The sequence below is a fragment of the Artemia franciscana genome, chromosome 2 (genome assembly GCF_032884065.1).
Source record: "Artemia franciscana chromosome 2, ASM3288406v1, whole genome shotgun sequence".
In the NCBI taxonomy this organism is placed as follows: Eukaryota; Metazoa; Arthropoda; class Branchiopoda; order Anostraca; family Artemiidae; genus Artemia; species Artemia franciscana.
Window position 1 is genome coordinate 61,031,199 of NC_088864.1, and position 17,914 is coordinate 61,049,112.

Sequence of the window (17,914 nt, forward strand, 5' to 3'; positions counted from 1 at the left end):
GTAAGATTTTCCTCATGTCAGAGCCTGGTGTGATGGTTTTAAATAAATCTGAAAACAAAAATCCTTTTAAACAAACTTATTTAGCAAAATAACACCGCTCAACCTTGTCATTTATGTTTTCTAAGTTGTTTCGTTTGTCGTTTTGCTTTTCTTTGCTATTGGTGTCGTTTTTGCCTTCTGATGTATGATAGCCTAATATTTATTTGATGATAATTGACCGTACTTTGTTGAGATATTTCTGTCTGTTTATTTTGTTAAATAAATGAAAATTCTTATCAAACAGTTCGTCGTAACGAACTGTAGTAAGGAGTGACCCGGCTCAATAGTAATCGAAACTCTAAAAAGCAGAATTATGATACCAATAGTAACATCAAAAGAATCGCATTTTAATGCTGATATTACAGTTTCATCAAGTTTAGTCTTACCCATCAAAAGTTACGAGCCTGAGAAAATTTGCCTTATTTTAGAAAATAGGGGGGAACACCCCTTAAAAGTGATAGAATCTTAACGAAAATCACACTTCAGATTCAGCATATCAGATAACCTTACTGTAGAAGTTTCAAGCTCCTATCTACAAAAATGTGTAATTTTGTATTTTTCCCAGAAGACAGATCACGGATGCGTGTTTACTTGTTTGTTTGTTTTTTCCAGGGGTGATCATATCGACCTAGTGGTCCTAGAATGTCGCGAGAGGGCTCATTCTAACAAAACCTAAAAGTTCTAGTGCCCTTTTTAAGTGACCAAAGAATTGGAGGGCACCTAGGCCCCCTCTCCCACACATATTTTCCCCAAAGTCACTGGATCAAAATTTTGAGATAAACATTCTGTTCAGCTTAGTCAAAAACCTAATAAACATGTCTTTGGGGACGACTTAATACCCCACAGTCCCCGGGGGAGGGGCTGCGAGTTACAAACTTCGACCTGTGTTTACATATAGTAATGGTTAATATGAAGTGTTCAGACATCTTTAGGGGGACAAGATTTGGGACAAAATTCAAGCTTTAGTGTAAAGAGCGAGGTATTGACGAGGGGCTGAACCCCCAATATATGTAATAAAAACACACAAATATAGAATTTCGTTATGTAAGTTAATTCATAAGGTACGTATGTTTATCAATAACAAAAAGGTTTATAAAAAAAATTAAAAATCTAGTTGTATTTTTAAGTACCCGAAAAATGGAGGGCAACTAGGCCTCCTCCCCCACCCCTTTTTATCAAAATCGTCCGATCAAAACTATGAGAAAGCCATTTAGCAAAAAAAAAATTAATATGCAAATTTTGTTCCATTTATTCATGTGCGGTAAGCCAAAATCAAAACATGCAATGATTCAAAAACGTTCAGAAGTTAAATAAAAAAGTTTTTTTGACTGCAAGTAAGGAGCGACTTTAAAACTAAAAACGAACAGAAATTATTCCTTATATGAAAGGGGTTGTCCCCTCCTCAACGCCTCGCTCTTTACGCTAAAGTTTTTAATTGTTTTAGAAAGTAGAGTTGTGACAGAGTCAACCTTTACCGTAAAAAGCAGGGCGTTGAGGAGGGGACAACCCCTTTCATATACGGAATAATTTCTTTTCGTTTGAAGTTTTAATGGTGCTTCTTACTTGCAGTTAAAAAAACTTGTTTTTTTATATAAATCATAAAAGACATTATGTGTCACTGGCTTATTTCTGTCTTAATCCCTCAAATTTTCTGGGTGTTCGGGCCAAGTTCCAGAAGCCATATTTTGAATTTTTAACTTCAATCTTTGCTCTTAAAGAAAAACAAAATAGAAAGGCGATCACACCTTACTGCCTTCTGAACATTTAAGATCTTACCTTTGGCACAGTGTAAACAAAAGTTAGAAATAAACCCAGTAATGAATTGATTAATGGTAAAAATTTGTCAGTGAGATTCATTAATGGCTGTAATTAATTAATTTTAATTAATTCAAACACATAAAGTCCAATTTTGCATGCTGACCAATTGTCCTCGTAGCGCAGGTACTGATCTTCTTATTCTCAGCCTTCGGTCGGAAGTGCAATACATGGTTGGGTGCAAATCACCCGACGCCTCCCGTGTTTCCTCCCAAGATTTTTCAGGTACTTACTCGGAGCTGGGTCGACTCTGACTGAGCGTGCAGATCCACCCATCTGATACCCCTGCTCCAAACCAAATAATCAGCGATACCAGAATTCCAACCCCTGCCAGTACGAAGACATGATGTTAGGTCTTGCGTGCTAACCACTCGGCTGGTACTGCTCGAATTGTAATTAATTGATTAATATAATCAATGCACCATAATTAATAAATTAATGTGAAATTAATTAATGAATGTAATTCCATAGGTCGTCGGTGAGAGCGTGTAAGCCTGGTGGTACGATAGTGTATTCGACGTGTACACTTTCACCATTACAGAATGATGGTGTTGTTCATATGGCTCTTAAAGGATTAGAAGAAGAACATGGTATTGTTTGTGAAGTAGAGTAAGTTGTATTCTCTTCTCTTCATTAGTTCATAGTTTTGTCAATAAGTTTGTTTGATGAGCAATAAGAAAAACAAAATCAATTTGGATAGCATCGATTTATCGGAGCTATTGTTATAGCAAACCTGTAGACACTTGATCGGGCTACCTTAGACCCATCTTACGATGATACATACACACAAGTGAGATTTGTTTGCTTATATTTTTCGAAAATAACAGATTGTTTTTTTGGAGTTGCAGTAGTGAATTATTACTAATTTATGTTGCTTACTTGGAAGTGAAATAGTGTCGTCTATAATAATTCTCACTGCAGACTTAAAGTGCGTTGAAAATTATTATGATATAATTAGCAATGCGAGAAACGGACAATTAAGGTGAACTGATGATTTCCCCGTTGCTGAATTTCGTACGAAGGAATTTTCAGGAGGATGACATTATCCGTTATGGTCTAGATTCTTTTGTAGTGCTGATATTTGCAGAGCTAAGTGTAATTCTTTAGAAAGTTTTGGTCGAACGAGTAAATTCCAGAACGGGTTGGAACTAAAGTAAAATTGAGAAATCTGAAAGACATTTTTGACCTTTTCTGTAAATATAATGCAAATAGTGCCCAAGTCCCCGATTTCGTAATTTGCTGCCCAATCAAAGTACCCTGTATTCCAATTGTGGCTTACTCTCGCCTTTCAACTAAAGTTAATGCGTGCGAGCAAATACTTAATGTCATTATGGCTTCTTTGGCTGCTTAAAATGAACACTTGCTTCAGCTTCCATTAGCTATAGCTGTGAATGCTGTTCTCACTTATGTTGTTACTGGTATAGTATACAAGTTACCTGCTGAAGTGAACGATCCAGGAAGGCGAAAGCAGCTTCAGTTGTGACTGTGTGACAGTCGTGACTTTCCAGGCCACTCGTTAAGAATTATGGTCAAGCTTGACAAAACTGTCACCAAAGATTTTTCCAATATCCCACCAAACATATTGGAAAATGCTATGGTAAAAGTCTCCGCTCGTAAGTACCTTGGTTTCGTAAGTACCTGCAAATGTTGACGCTGACTTCAATGTCTTACTATTTAAAGAGTGCCTAGGAGTTGAGGAGGCTGTGACGTTTGGGAGCTCTCGTAGTGTAAGTTAGCTCGTTTACTGTATTGCTAGCTCGTACTCAAGCTAGCAACAAGAGATTGTGTGAAAGTCGGGTACGAGATTATTTCTATTCACAGGTTCATAAGACACCCTGGATGTGGTAAAAAGTGTCGTTCTCTCTGATTTTAATGGTGAATTGTTCCAGTCCCAACCCAAAATATAGTCGCTGCGCTGGGCCACATACCTTAACTAGAGAATGTAACTCTAGATAAGATAATATTGATTTTCAAAAGACTATCACAAGCTCTATAGAGCCGAATTCGCTTTATATGTCAGTAAAAGCTAAAAAAAAAAAAATTCAAATCAGTACATTAAGTCAAACACTTAAAATTAAAAAGAAATTAAAAAAAGCAAAATCATCAAAGATAAAGGGCAAATCAGTAAACTTAGCAATTAAATTACCAAAACATTGCAGTAAATCAAAAATAAAAACGGCAATAGAGGAAAAGGGGAATTTGGCAAGTATATAATTACGAATTATTATTAAGGTGTTCCAGAATAAAGGGGATAAAACTTTTACGAAACCTCTCTGTAACAGCTTGGATCGGAGAGTAAGTTGGGGTTGCTAAGGAGGTAACCGGGGTAGTCGGAGTCTAATGGGATTGTGAAAATCAGGGAGTAAGTCCTCAGTACGGGGATTGGAAATGACTGATTTAGCGAAAAGCAGGCAAATTTTTTCCCTCCTTTCTTTTAAGGTGGTAATCCGTGCAGCTTTAAGGAGATAGGAGTATGGAATTTTGCCTTCTTCGTAAATAATCCTGAGCGAACGCTTTTGGACCGACTCGATTTTGTCACTAGGTTCATTTGAAAATTGCGAATGCCAGACCGGACATGCATATTCCAATAACGGCCTGATAAAGGATAAGTAAACACGGGGGGAATGTATCTTAGGACAATTAAATTTTTTTAGCAGCTTAAAAATGGATAGTGAAACATTTTCTTGTTTAACAATGTTGGAAACATGTGTGTCCCACTTAAGATCATTAGAAATTGTGACACCAAGAAGCTGAACATGTTTTACTAGCATTTCGCTTGGGATCGGGTCGCAAAAAACAGGAGTAGATTTCAAGAAGTTGATTGTCATTTTCTGTAATTTAGTGGGATTTACTGTCATATTTAGATTCTTAGATTCATCCGAACATTGGGTAGGATTTCAACGTTGTCACTTTTAATATTCCTATGACATACTTCAAGGATCGACAAGTCATCCACATATTTCCATCTTTGGGGGAATTCCTTGCCAATTTTGTTAATCACGACAAGAAATAAGAGTGGTCCCAATAAGGTTCCTTGAGGTATTCCACAGCACCTAGGGAGGGGGTTAGAGTAAGTATTTTTGTATTTAACAACTTGTGATGGAACGATATAACAATATTTACTAATAGTGGGTCAATTTCAAAGTTATCATGTAGTAAACGAATTAGGATATTGTGGTCAACTAAGTCAAACACTTTTTGGAAATCGATTAAAATCAGGTTTAGCCAAACATTTGGTAATGGTGGTGGCTAATGGGTGGTGAAGGTTTTTCTTAAATTACCAAACTATCGGGTGTCAATGCGTGGTATAATTTAAATTTTAAGCCAGTCACAAAGGAACCCTTCGTAAAGCTTAGAAAAACCTGGAGTGAGTGGAATAGGACGCATGTTGGTTTTAGTCAGACTGGAAGATTTCTTTGGGATGGGTGTTATAAAACCTAGTTTCCAGCAACTTGGGAATTTACCAGATTTTGTAATTTGGTTAAAAATATCAGATAAAGGTCCAGCAATTGTGTCTGAAAAGGCTTTAATCAAGTCAGTTGGGATGTCTAATGGGCAAGTACTTGATTTTTTGAGCTTTCGGATCTTATTTATAACATCAGAGGGATAAATTTGGGGGAAAGAGGAGGAGGGAGGAATAGTTTGACCTGAGCCAGTGAGAGGGGGGAGACTTCGTACTATGGACGCAAGATGCAGGTTCAAATCGTTGGCTATCTTGTAAAGGGGCTCAGGGAGATGAAAATTAACTTCAACAGGGTTTTTTCCGCAAATCTCTTTAATTTTCTTGTACCATTGTTTGGGCTTGTTAGAATACAGATCCTTAACTTTACTATTGTAATACTCAGAAGCTGCCTTTCTCAATTTTCTCTTCAGGAACTTTCCTAGATCATTAGCCTGTGTGTCATGTCCTTGCTTGAACAAATTGATATTTTTCCTTATTAGTTTTTTAAAAGTCGCAGTAATGTAAGGTTTGTCGGTAGAGCATATTTTAATTTTTTTCACCCGAAAATGGACTTCATAATTACTTCCTCAATATACACATCTCTAGTAAGAGATGTGGTGCAGACCTTGCTTCATATAAGCCCACAGTGCCCGAAAGTACGTTATATCGCTGTGCTAAAATAAAGTATTTCTAAGATATCATAAATCCCCGAGATCTGTCGGTAGTGTTGTTTTACATTAATGGCACCAAATATAAGGATATCACTCTTGAAAATTCGATGCTGAGTTATGATATTGTTTTTCTTTAAGAACATTTGTTAACAGTGCCTAGTAATAACTTTCTGCTTCGTAGACTATTTATTACACATGCTCAATTGATGAAAGTTCAGTCCTCTGGCGGCCTAGCATGCATAGTAAAGGATGTGGTAATTGCGTCCCGTTTCTGTATGAGTGACACAGATAATCTCCGGTTGTCTGCCGGTTACCGGCTACTGGGGAATCCACTCTGATGAGAAACTTTAAAACAGTAACTGGTTTCTCCTCAGTGTGAATTCTTTTGTGGCTTTTTGAGTTAAGAACAACTGTATTTAGGAATACAACTGTATTTAGTCATCTACTGGCTATTCGAGTTGGAAATATAATTTTCATCAACTTTTATTTACCGTGTAATAAAACTGACACCAGATCTTTTTCGTCTTTAAGCATAGTTTGTAAGAAATTGGAAAATCTGATCTCCAGTGTTATTTTAAAAGGTCTTAGCTAGGTGATTCTCGATGATTTTAACTACGACACCAATAGTAGTTGACCTAGTTGTGATGTTTTATTGAAAATTATATTGGACGCCTTCCAGATTGTTCCTAAGAATTTACCCTTTTCCTATATCATCAATTTGGTTCGAAAACCAACATTGATTACTGTGTTAAGAGAGTAATACTTTGGTTTTATTGTGTTTTTTTTCGTAGCCTCCTGATTTCAGCTTATTCCTAGAAAGAGGTAAGGGTCTAACCTCTGCGATGGTTACGGAAAGTGTGGATCTTAGGCCGGATTGATGAATGTGAATTTGCATTGTGGAAAGCTTCTTAGCACTCTTGCCTGGGGCCAAAAATCTATTGTTTCTACCCATTTCTGTTCGTGATTTCAGCTGAGTTCATCATTCGGTTTTTCGCTCTTGGGATTGCGGTAGAGAAATGGTATCAGATATGCCTCTTAGACTTTTTGGAAATTAGAGTTTATCCTTTGCTCCTTTCTAAGTAATGACGTTAGAAACTTGGCCTACGGCAAAAAAGTCAGCTTTCGAACTAAGACAGATAGATCCTTTTTTTTTACGGCAGTTGATAGCTCTTGATGAGCTGATCAAAGAATATGTCATCCATTTTTTGGTTGAAAAATTCCTTCATGAGATATATCAGTTTGAAAGTTTAAAGGCGTTTACAACTTCAATAGTAAGGTACACACTGAAACCAAAAATTGGCCGATACAGAAATGTTATTAGATGTGTCTCTTAAACCTTAAAAGTTCTCTCATTTCTAAAGAAATTAGAGTTTATCCTTAGCTTCTTTCTAAGTGAGAACGTTAGAAACTTGGCCTACGGCAAAAAAGTTAACTTTTGAAGTAAGACAAATAGATTTTTTTCGACGGCAGTCGATGCCTCTTGATGAGCTGATCAAAGTATATGTCATTCATTTTTGGTAGAAAAATTCCTTCATGAGATATACCAGTTTGGAAGTTTCAAGGCGCTGACAACTTCAGTAGTAAGGTACACAATGAAACCAAAAATAGACCGATACCAATTGTGAATTCTATAGGAGAGTTTTAAGCAATAGGTGGCTGTTAGCTCAAAATCATCTTTGGCAATGAGGGGTTCGCAACTTTTGCTAGTTGGTATACCTATTATTTGTTTCTGGTATATTTGTTGGTAAGATCAATTTGCTCTCGAGTTAAGTTTTGCTCTCGCAACACTTTATTCAGCGAAGCCGAAAAAAGTTTGCTGCAACACCTCACTTCGCCCATGCAATGTATATCTACTTGTATCTGTGGTTCTGATAGAGCCGCTTGTCAGGTTTTAGTGAATGAGGGTGTAAATGATGCAGACTGTCTCTGGTTGTCTACCATTATTTCTATTAGTGATTGCCCAACAGTAGAAAGGCAGTCCAACTGGTTTTATCAACGGAATTGGAAAAAGGCCAACTGGAGTGTTTAGCTGGTTACGCTAACAGACGTTGTCACTGAAAGCTCTTTACCCTTTACTCCAGCTCAGTGCATTTTCTTCCTATAAAGCTCGAGATTTAAATTTGTATTACCTTAGTATCCTCTGTTGTCTAAAAGCCACTGAAAATGCTGCAGTGCCTCTTGAAAAATTTCTTGTCTGTACGGGGAAAGCCATTTGGAACTTCGACCCTGAGATTAAAAGGGTTAAAAACCAGGCAAAATGTGCCTTAGGATCTCGGTTGTTCATGCTCATCTGGTACTAGTTAAAATTTTGAATGATTCTGCTGAACGTGGTAGTAGATTCATCTGTGACCACTAGACCGTCCAAAGGCTTTTGACCGTGTTATTCATACTCAAGCTTTATTTTCTCTTTTTATAATGGCTTGAATTTGTATATTATTTTCCTTTAGAGGTATTGATATGAACCTGCGTACTTGCAACTTAAAGGAATCCCAGTTGAATGTATCTCTTCTCGATGCGGTGTGTTCCAAGGAGGAGTTTTATCCCTGTAAATTTTGAAAATGTGTATACCATCCACCTTAGGCTTGACTTGGTCAACTTATTACAATGGAATGTCTGATAGTTCACATTTAGCTTAGGTGAATGATATTTTATTGGATTAGCCGATCGAAGTTTTACTTTAAAGATAGAAAAGTGCGAGTATTTATGTTTTTGTCTTTTAATTCTGAGTATTTATGTTTTTATGTTTTAACTCCCGCACACCACCATCCCGCTTGGATGTTCTCATTTCACTATTCCTATTGTTTGTTCTTTGAAATGGCTTGGTATACGCTCCAGCATTGTGAGTATACGTAATAAGCTTGGGGATGATTCTAGAAAAAAGATTTAGGCTGGATATTTTAAAATTGAAGCAAATAGGGGAAAATTTAACCGGAAAGCTTTACGCGAGTTACATTCAACTTTTTGCGATCATGCTGTGCATTTTCCTTGTTGATGTTTTCAGTATGCTAATATGCCAGGATGTCACGCCCCTGCGCTCGTATTACTTTCGGTATCTTAAGTTCATTCTTATTTGCCTTCAAATACTGAGAACCGGAAACTTATTCATAATTACTGCGCATCTGGTGTGACCAGTAAGCTTGAGCTACTTCACATTAAGCTGCTAAAGTCAGCCCTTGGCAAGCTCATTTGTCTTTTTGATGATTTGTAGAGTTTTTGTATTTGGGTTATATTGTCTTTTCTCCTTTCTTTTTTCTTTGTACTCTGCTTTTCTCTTATGTTATTTGCTGGTTATAAACAAATTATAGGTCTTATTATTGCTAATGTCCATGTCCTCTAAAAAACATGCGAATTTTTTTCTCTTTTTTTCTGTTTTTTGTTTCTAAGATTCAACATTCTTGTAAAGTTGAAACTTTAAAAACTACCAAAATAAAAATATGAGAAAATTCGGGTTTTCAGGTATGAACAGACCTAAAGAGACTCCAAGGAACGAATTTTTTTTTTTACTTTGAAGTCTTTCTTACTTTAAATTAGGCACCACAAGTTTATCTCTGAGAGAGAAAGAATATACAGCAACGTTGTGTAGCTAATTATAGCCTAGTCAGTAAATATTGCCTATAATTATCTAAGGTAGACTAGTTGTATGATTATTTTAGAATAATGGAAATAAATATAACATCAAAATATCTGCGTAGTTTCCCAGAATGTCAAGTTGTATCCAAAAATCCTTGGATGTTTTCTTCTTTGTACAGATTAAATAAAAAAAAAACAAGTTTTTTCAACTGAAGTAAGGAGCGACATTAAAACTTAAAACGAACAGAAATTACTTCGTATATGAAAGGGGCTGCTTCCTCATCAACGCCCCGCTCTTTACGCTAAAGTTTGACTCTTTCTCTCAACTTTTCTTTTTAAAACAGTAAAAAACTTTAGCGTAAAGAGCGGGGCGTTGATGAGGAAGCAGCCCCTTTCATATACGAAGTAATTTCTGTTCGTTTTAAGTTTTAATGTCGCTCCTTACTTTCAGTTGAAAAAACTTGTTTTTTTTTATTTAATTTCTGAACGTTTTTGAATCAATGCATGTTTTGATTTTGGCTCTCTGCAGAGAAATAATTAAAACGAAATTTGCATTATTTTTTTTTTTTTTGGCTAAAGGGCTTTCTCATAAATTTGATCGAATGATTTTGAGAAAAAAAGAGCGAGGGAGGAAGCCTAGTTGCCCTCCAATTTTTGGTTAATTAAAAAGGCAACTAGAACTTTTAATTTTTTACGAATCTTTTTATTAGTAAAAGATATACGTAACTCATAAACTAGCTTACGAAAAGAATGTTTTATTCTCATGTTTTTATTACACATATGAGAGGGTTCGCCCTCTCGTCAGTACCTCTCTCTTTACGCTAAATCTTAAATTTTGTCCCAATTCATTAAGAATGACCCCTGAATCACAAAAGCCGTAGAATAAATAGTTGACATTGCTAAAAACACTTTAGTGTAAAGAGCGAGGTATTAGGAGGAGGTGAGCCCCTCATATGGGTAATAATTTCTGTTCGTTTTAAGTTTTAATGCTGCTCCTTACTTCCAGCTGAAATAAACTTTTTCATATTTTTTTTTTTATTTTTTTTTTTAAATAATGCTAGTAAATCTTGCGCTCCCTTCATGGAAATTTTCTTCCCCCATGACAAATTCCTCGATGGAAAGTTCCCCCAGTATATCCCCCTCTTCTCAACCCCTCCCCCCAACCAAAAAATCCTCCTGAAAACACCTGTACACTTCCCAATAACCATTACTATATGTAAGCACTGGTCAAAGTTTGTAAATTGTAGCCCCTCCCACGGGGACTGTGGAGGAGTAAGTCGTTTCCAAAGACATAGTTATAAGGTTTTTCAAATACGTTGAATAAAATGGCTATCTCAGAATTTTGATCCGTTGACTTTGGGAAAATAATTAGCGTGGGAGGGGGCCTAAGTACCCTCCAATTTTTTCGGTCACTTAAAAAGGGCACTAGAACTTTTCATTTCCGTTAGAATGAACCCTCTCGCAACGTTCTAGGACAACTGGGTCGATACGATCACCCCTGGGAAAAAAAAAAGAAAAAAAAAAAAAAAAAAAAAAAAAAAATAAACACGCATCCGTGATCTGCCTTCTGGCAAAAAATACAAAATTCCACATTTTGAAAATAGGGGGTGTTTCCCCCTATTTTCTAAAATAACACAAATTTTCTCTGGCTCGTAACTTTTGGTGCGTAAGACTAAACTTGATGAAACTTATATATTTAAAATCAGCATTAAAATGCGATTCTTTTGATGTAGCTATTGGTATCAAAATTCCATTTTTTAGAGTTTTGGTTTCTATTGAGCCGGGTCGCTCCTTACTACAGTTCGTTACCACGAACTGTTTGATGATAAGATTGACAGGTACTGGTAGTACTTGCGTAACCTAGTACTAATGGATATCATTCCGTTAGTGTCTTTGTTTAGGGCTTGACAAATTTCACATTAATTAATTGCCAAACCCAAGATTTTTGGACTTAACAATCCAACCAGACCCATATTCCTTCGATTAGATTCTATTAAAATACCCATCTTTATTCATACCCGTACAAATGGGTATAGTGAAATTTTGGTGTCCTTTGTTTCTAAACTTGTCACTAGTTACAGCTCGTCTCCTGTCTGATTTCTATATCTTTTTACATTACTTTCTATACCATTAGTTCATTTTTGTGTGAGCTCTTTTCTTTGGGTCGAACATGGTACATTAACTGACAGATCTGAATGGAAAATACTCATAAATGAATAGAGATACTTTGCCCTACAATTTTGCGTTATAATGTTTATATTTTGTATTATTTCTAATTTTCTAACAGTTGCAAAAACTGGATAGATTGTAAGAAGACTTAAAAGGCTTCAGGGAACCTCAGAAAAAATGGGCAGATCTTACATGTGGAACGAACACTATTAACTGCGAAATTTAAATGCGGATTATTCAAAAATAATCCAAAATACATGTATAGCAAGGAATTTGTATGCCATGATTCGTGGTGCCGTCAATTACACATTGATATGCCACTAGTCTGGTAGTTACACAAAAACTAGCTGTATGAGGGGCCATCATAATATAAAAAGAATCCTTTTGGTAATCATGCCCAATAATGTCACAGTTATTTTCAGTAAAATATGTAATATTAATCTCAATCGAATTATTTTACCAATTTTTGTATTTATTATTATGAATGAGTTTAAGAAAAATGTGATGCTCAACTGTTTTCCGTTTGTTTGTTCAACATTCTTACTTGTGTTTGCCCTCAATGTTTATGCTTCTCCTCTTGTCACCATAGATTAGTTTGGTGAAGATATTTTGTGGTGTATCAGGCTCAATAAGTTAGAATGTTTTATTAGAGTTTGTGTTCTGAGAAGTTTTTACGCTTAAAAAATAATATCCCTATTTCAAAGGCTATATCAAGGATTTCTGTTCAAAATAGGGTTATTTTGGTTTGGAGGGGGAGTACAAAAAGCTTGACAAAACACATCAAAAATTTCATTTTACGTTTTTTGTTACGTTTTTACGAGACAGGCATTTGGGGGGGGGGGATTCAATCGCAGAAATAAATATGACCTCTCCGGACAGCGACTAAAATTGGTTTTACGACATTATTTAAAAAAAAACTTTGCGTTGTTTTGGTAATTTGAGGATTCACCGGCATTTGGTCCGTGGTATTTATTGAATTATTTGTCAAGTATTGTTTAAAGTAAAGAGTTGATTAATATTTTAATTGTAGGGGTGTGGATTAAAAACTTTAGTTAATATTAAAAGCTAAAGGCTATAGCTATAGTACCGTACCAAGGGGTATGTAAATATTTCCGCCATTCATAAATGAGTGATTAAAAATATTGAATATTTTGTATGAAACCTGATTGGAATATACTTGTTACTGATGCAAATTAAATGTTGATTTTTCCTTATTTTTCAGGGATCTCTCAAGCTTCGCCGAACAATTCTCGTCCGTATTTAAGTTTGCCGTAGGAAAAATTAGACCTAAATTTGGTCAGCTAGTGTTACCTAGTATTGGTAAAAATTTTGGTCCTATGTATTTTTCGAGAATAAAGCGTATTATCTAAGATTCGTTTAATTATTTGTGAGTAAAAATGTGTTGGAGCAAATTTAGAAAAAAAAATCAACTCTTTAGCCGTTGCGTCAATAGGATCGGTTACTTGGTGGTGTATTGGAAAATTCCGTGGGTGAGACATAGTCTAGCATGCTTATCTCACTCACAACTGAAAATAAACTCAACTAAGTCATGTTAAAAAGTATACCTCTGTACTGTAATTGTATTGACTTCATTTTTTTTTTTTTTTTTTTTTTTTTTTTTTTTTTTTTTTTTTTTTTTTTTTTTTTTTTTTTTTTTTTTTTTTTTTTTACGAATGTGGGCCTCTGAATATAGCGTCAGTACCAAGTTTAAAATAAAAACAAACAAGAGGATTACAAGTCAGTTATTTCAAACTTGTTTTTAAAAAGATCACTTTTTCCAAGAATCTTGTAATGTATTTATGGGTTAACGAATTTGAGAAAATGAGCATGAACAAAACGCGCTTACTTTGAGGCTTTATTTGAAACAGAAACTGTTTGCTAGCATTCGCCTGCTCCTGCTCAAGCTTTACGAGATCTTGTCGACTTATTATCTCAGGGGCCCTTGCAAAGTTACAGAATCATTTTCTTGTAGTCTTCCCTAGAGTTATTGTACAATTTCGGGTTTTGCAGATCTGACTTGCTTCTTTAATCAACCCTAAAGAAAAAATGGCAAGCCGTTAAATCGGGGCTTCTAGTCGCCCACTCAATGGAACTACACCATCCTAACTGTCTCCCAGAATATGTTAATTCAACGATTCAGGAACTACCATAACAACATGTGGAAGAGCTCCATCTTGCATAAACGAAAGATAAACTTCATTAATCTCCTAAACTAATAGAAAATAGTCCAGATTATAGCTTTTATTATGGTGTCTTCTATTCATAGGTTGACATTTACAGTCCTGTTTGGTATTCATAGATTCGACAAAGAGGATAGACCTCAAAATCCTATCTAAAGTCATTCCACATCACATTAATCTTGAGTGGATGCTTAAACCTTGCTGAGATATTAGGAGAATCTATATCTGTCCAATGTTGACAGTTGACAGATTGCAAACCCATCAATGTGAAATATTGACCCTTCTCTTAAATCAATTTTTTCATAAAATCTGGTCGATCTTCATTCTAAGCCGGAGTATAATCTCCATACGAATGTCAGTGTTAACTTGACACTACTTACTTGGAATGCGGCTTTAAAGCATGGGGCTGTGGAGAAGCTGGGAGGTATTGAATTTCGAGCTAGATTGGATGGACTTTGGAAGGAATCTGAGATTGGGTTATCAACTTTAAAGATATTCTGGTCTTTGATAAGGGGGGTCCCCTGTGGAGGATCCTCTGTGGGAAGACGTGAAAGAGTGCCAGTTCCCTCAACGTACAATTGGTGGACCGGCTGTAGTCCCGTTACCAAGTCCTTGCCTTCCCAATTTTGAATCTCAGGAAGAAACTCTTCCCATTACCAATCGATACACATCTCTTCTAAATCTTTACCTTGAATCCACATTCGCTATTGTTGCCCCGAAATGAAATTGACACTGATTACCTCCAGATACTATTCCCTGAGCAATGTTTGATCTTTAATTTACATTCTGCATAAGATTTGGGATTAATTCGGCTGTTATATTCCTGGATATTCGTAAGGCATTCGATTCCTTAACCCATGAAATTCTTTTAACAAAGGTATTTCATTTTGGTATTAGGGGTAATGTATTCTTGATTTCAGTCTTATTTGAATGATAGGTTAATTTCTGTTGATCCACTTTTCCGTTCAACCCCACAAGTGAATTTTGGCGTCCCTCTGGGATCAGTTCTAGAGCCTGTGCTATTTTTGATTTATGTAAACGAGTTAAAAAGCAGAAACTTATTAATTGCTGTAGAACTATGTCATCCTAAGACTTCCCTTGCCAATAGTGCTAACTATGGTTTGCCATCTTCTGATGTCCTAGTTCGTTTTGCTGATGATAGCACACTAAGCACTTCGGAAAATTGTGAATGAGAGCATCGATTAAATTGGAAATTGTTTCTGAGTGTTTAATTTTATGGTTTGATGCTAATTATCTTACCCTAAATTTTTCCAAATCCAGCTTTTGGCATTTTCGCATGCTTCTCAGATTTATCCCCAGCTATCAGAAATTCATTAGCCAAATGGGACAATTCATAGATTTAAAGATCTATATCTTCGTTTCTTAGACATAAACTTGTCTTTCAAACGTCACATTGATTTGACTAAAATGAAGATATGCAGGAGTCTCGGTAATTTTAGGAAATTTAAACATATTTTCCCTGGATCAATTTTGAAAATCCTTTTTCAATGCTTGATCCAATTTTACGTTTTTAACTGTTCAATAGTATGAATGTCAACCTTGCCTTCACTGTTAAAACTACTTTCTAAGGTTTGCAATAAAGCTAGAAACCTCATTAATCGTCCAGGAGTTATCCCATTACTTGATCTCGAGTCACAATATATTCTTTCGTGTGCATGTTTGACTTTTTCACAGCCTCATGGTGACCTCCCCCATCCCCTAAGTGTTCCGCCATCTTTTACCTCTGATCAGAATAATTATAATCTTCACAATACCAAAAATCATATTCAATATCCTTTTACTCCGTGTGTAAGGTCAGATTTTAATGCTTTAATTGCGAGTCATATTGTATGGAATAAGTTGCCCGAATCAGCTCGAACGTGCCAGTCATTCAGTTTGTTCAAAAAAATTGTTACAAATTCTTTGGCTTCTTAGAAGTTATTGTTTCTATTCTTTTACTTTAATATGTATATATTTATTGTTATTTCATTGGATTCTATTTAATCTACTAGTCTACTGTATTAATTTAGTCTATTCAATCTAGTTTTGTTTTCTATAGTTTTATTTTATTTATATTTTCTTTTCTTCTCATTTTTGCTCTTCTCTTTGTTAGTAAGTGATTATTTTTATTTATTTTTTTGTTTTTTCATTTCTGAGTAAGTGACTCGTTTGTCTTCCCCCTTCTTTACAGGCCAAAGGGCCTCTGGGGGAATAGTAAAATGTAATATTGTATGCGTATTTCATGATGAATAAATCTTATAAAATCTTATCTTAAAGGACCATGAAGAGGGATTTTTTCAAATTATTCAATTCGAACAAGTTAGGTATTTGACTAAAGTACAAAAAATCTTGCTTTTAGAAATACTAACAAAGTATTTAAATACTAACAAAGAATTTTTGTCAAATGAATTGACAGAAAATTCAATTTTTTTTTTTAAATAATAACCTATAAGTAAAATGTAACAAATAAAAAATTGCACCTTTGTATTGACAGTATATTCTTCCTTGCACCAGGTGGGGTCGAAACTTATACCTAATCGATTACAGGCGCGGCCCTTTCCACTGCCACAAGGTATTATATTAGAATATTCAATGAATTGATGAAATGGATAAGCAGATCGTCTCTGACAGAAAACGCCATCATTGCCCAAAGAAGTAACTAGAACTGTGACCATAAAGTTCTTCTTTACTTTTAAATTTAAAATAACCAAAATTTACTATCATTTATGCTATTGTATAGCGCCCCTAGCAACGGGAAAGAAAAGAAAAAAGGAAACATATTAGAGCTGCTCATGCAAAAAAGGGATTTTTCTTGTTTTTTCAAGAGATGGCACAGCGAGTTTCTTATCGATAAAATTTCGAAAAATTGACTATAGATTGTATATATATTTATGTTTTGATGGCTAAACGAATATTCGGCTTGTCCGCTACCCGTTTTGAAAATAAATTGAATTTAATTTAATTGAGGGTTTTCATCCATGGCAACTCCTATGGTGTAGGCCTACTTTTTGTTTTGAACCAACACTGTTTTTAGAATTTACAGGCAGTTTTTTGAAATTTTCTTAAATTTGCTTCCAAAATAACATTTTATTATTATGGGTAATTTTCCATGGAAGGGAAATCGGATTTCCCGGTATTACTTGAAAAACGGTCAGAAATTAGGAACACTAAAACCTAAAATGAACAGAAACTATTCCGTATACGAAAAGGGTTGCCCCTTCCTCAATACTCCTTGCTTTACGTTAAAGTTTTTTAGTACTTTTGAAAAATATTATGATTCTAATTAAACCGCCTTTGTGCTTCACAAGTCGTATTTAAAGAAATGGGATTAAATGTCAAACCTTAGCGCAAAATGTGGGATATCGAGGAGGAGCAACCCTTTTCATCTACGGAATAATGTATGTTCTTTTTAAGTTTTAACATTGCTCATTACTTTCAGCTGAAAAACCATGTTTCTATTGAATCTCTGGTCGTTTTCAAATAATACCGGGAAATCCGATTTCCCCTCAATGGGAAATTCCCCAATTCCCCCGTGGGAAATTCCTGCAATTATTTGTCTCTTTTCTTTAATGTTGAAGGTATTACTTATAGAGAAGAAAATTCTTAAAAAAACGAATTTCCCTTCCTACTCTAGTTTGCTTCTTCTGTCTTAGTTCTATTATCCTTTTTAACTCGTAGTGTTCCACATCGTATTAATAATTCACAAGTCAATAAAATAAATGAAACCTTTGTAATCTATATATATAAAAATAAGTTGTCTGTGTGTGGATCTGTGTGTGGATCAGGTGACGTCATGTTTGTCCGCATATGACGTCTGAATTATTTCACACTAATACAAAAGAAGAAAAAAACTAAAAAAGGTAAAAACTACAAAAAAAAAACTAAAAAGAAAAAAAAACTAAAAAAGCTAAAAAACTAAAAAAAACTAAAAAAAGGTAAAAATCTAATAACTAAAAAAAAACTGAAAAAAATAAAAAAAGGCAAAAACTACAAAAAAAATAAAAACTAATAAAAAAACTAAAAAAGCT

General features: G+C 35.1%; 1 protein-coding gene across 1 annotated transcript in view; it reads left to right on the forward strand.

The window, feature by feature from the left end:
• Nucleotides 1–13,076, forward strand: part of LOC136035343 (5-methylcytosine rRNA methyltransferase NSUN4-like) — a 43,185-nt gene extending 30,109 nt beyond the window's left edge. The window contains exons 7-8 of the mRNA XM_065717091.1: nt 2,326–2,463; nt 12,929–13,076. Coding sequence (XP_065573163.1) covers nt 2,326–2,463; nt 12,929–13,076 — 286 coding nt within the window. The remainder of the gene's footprint in view (nt 1–2,325; nt 2,464–12,928) is intronic.
• The last annotated feature ends 4,838 nt before the right edge of the window (nt 13,077–17,914 follow it).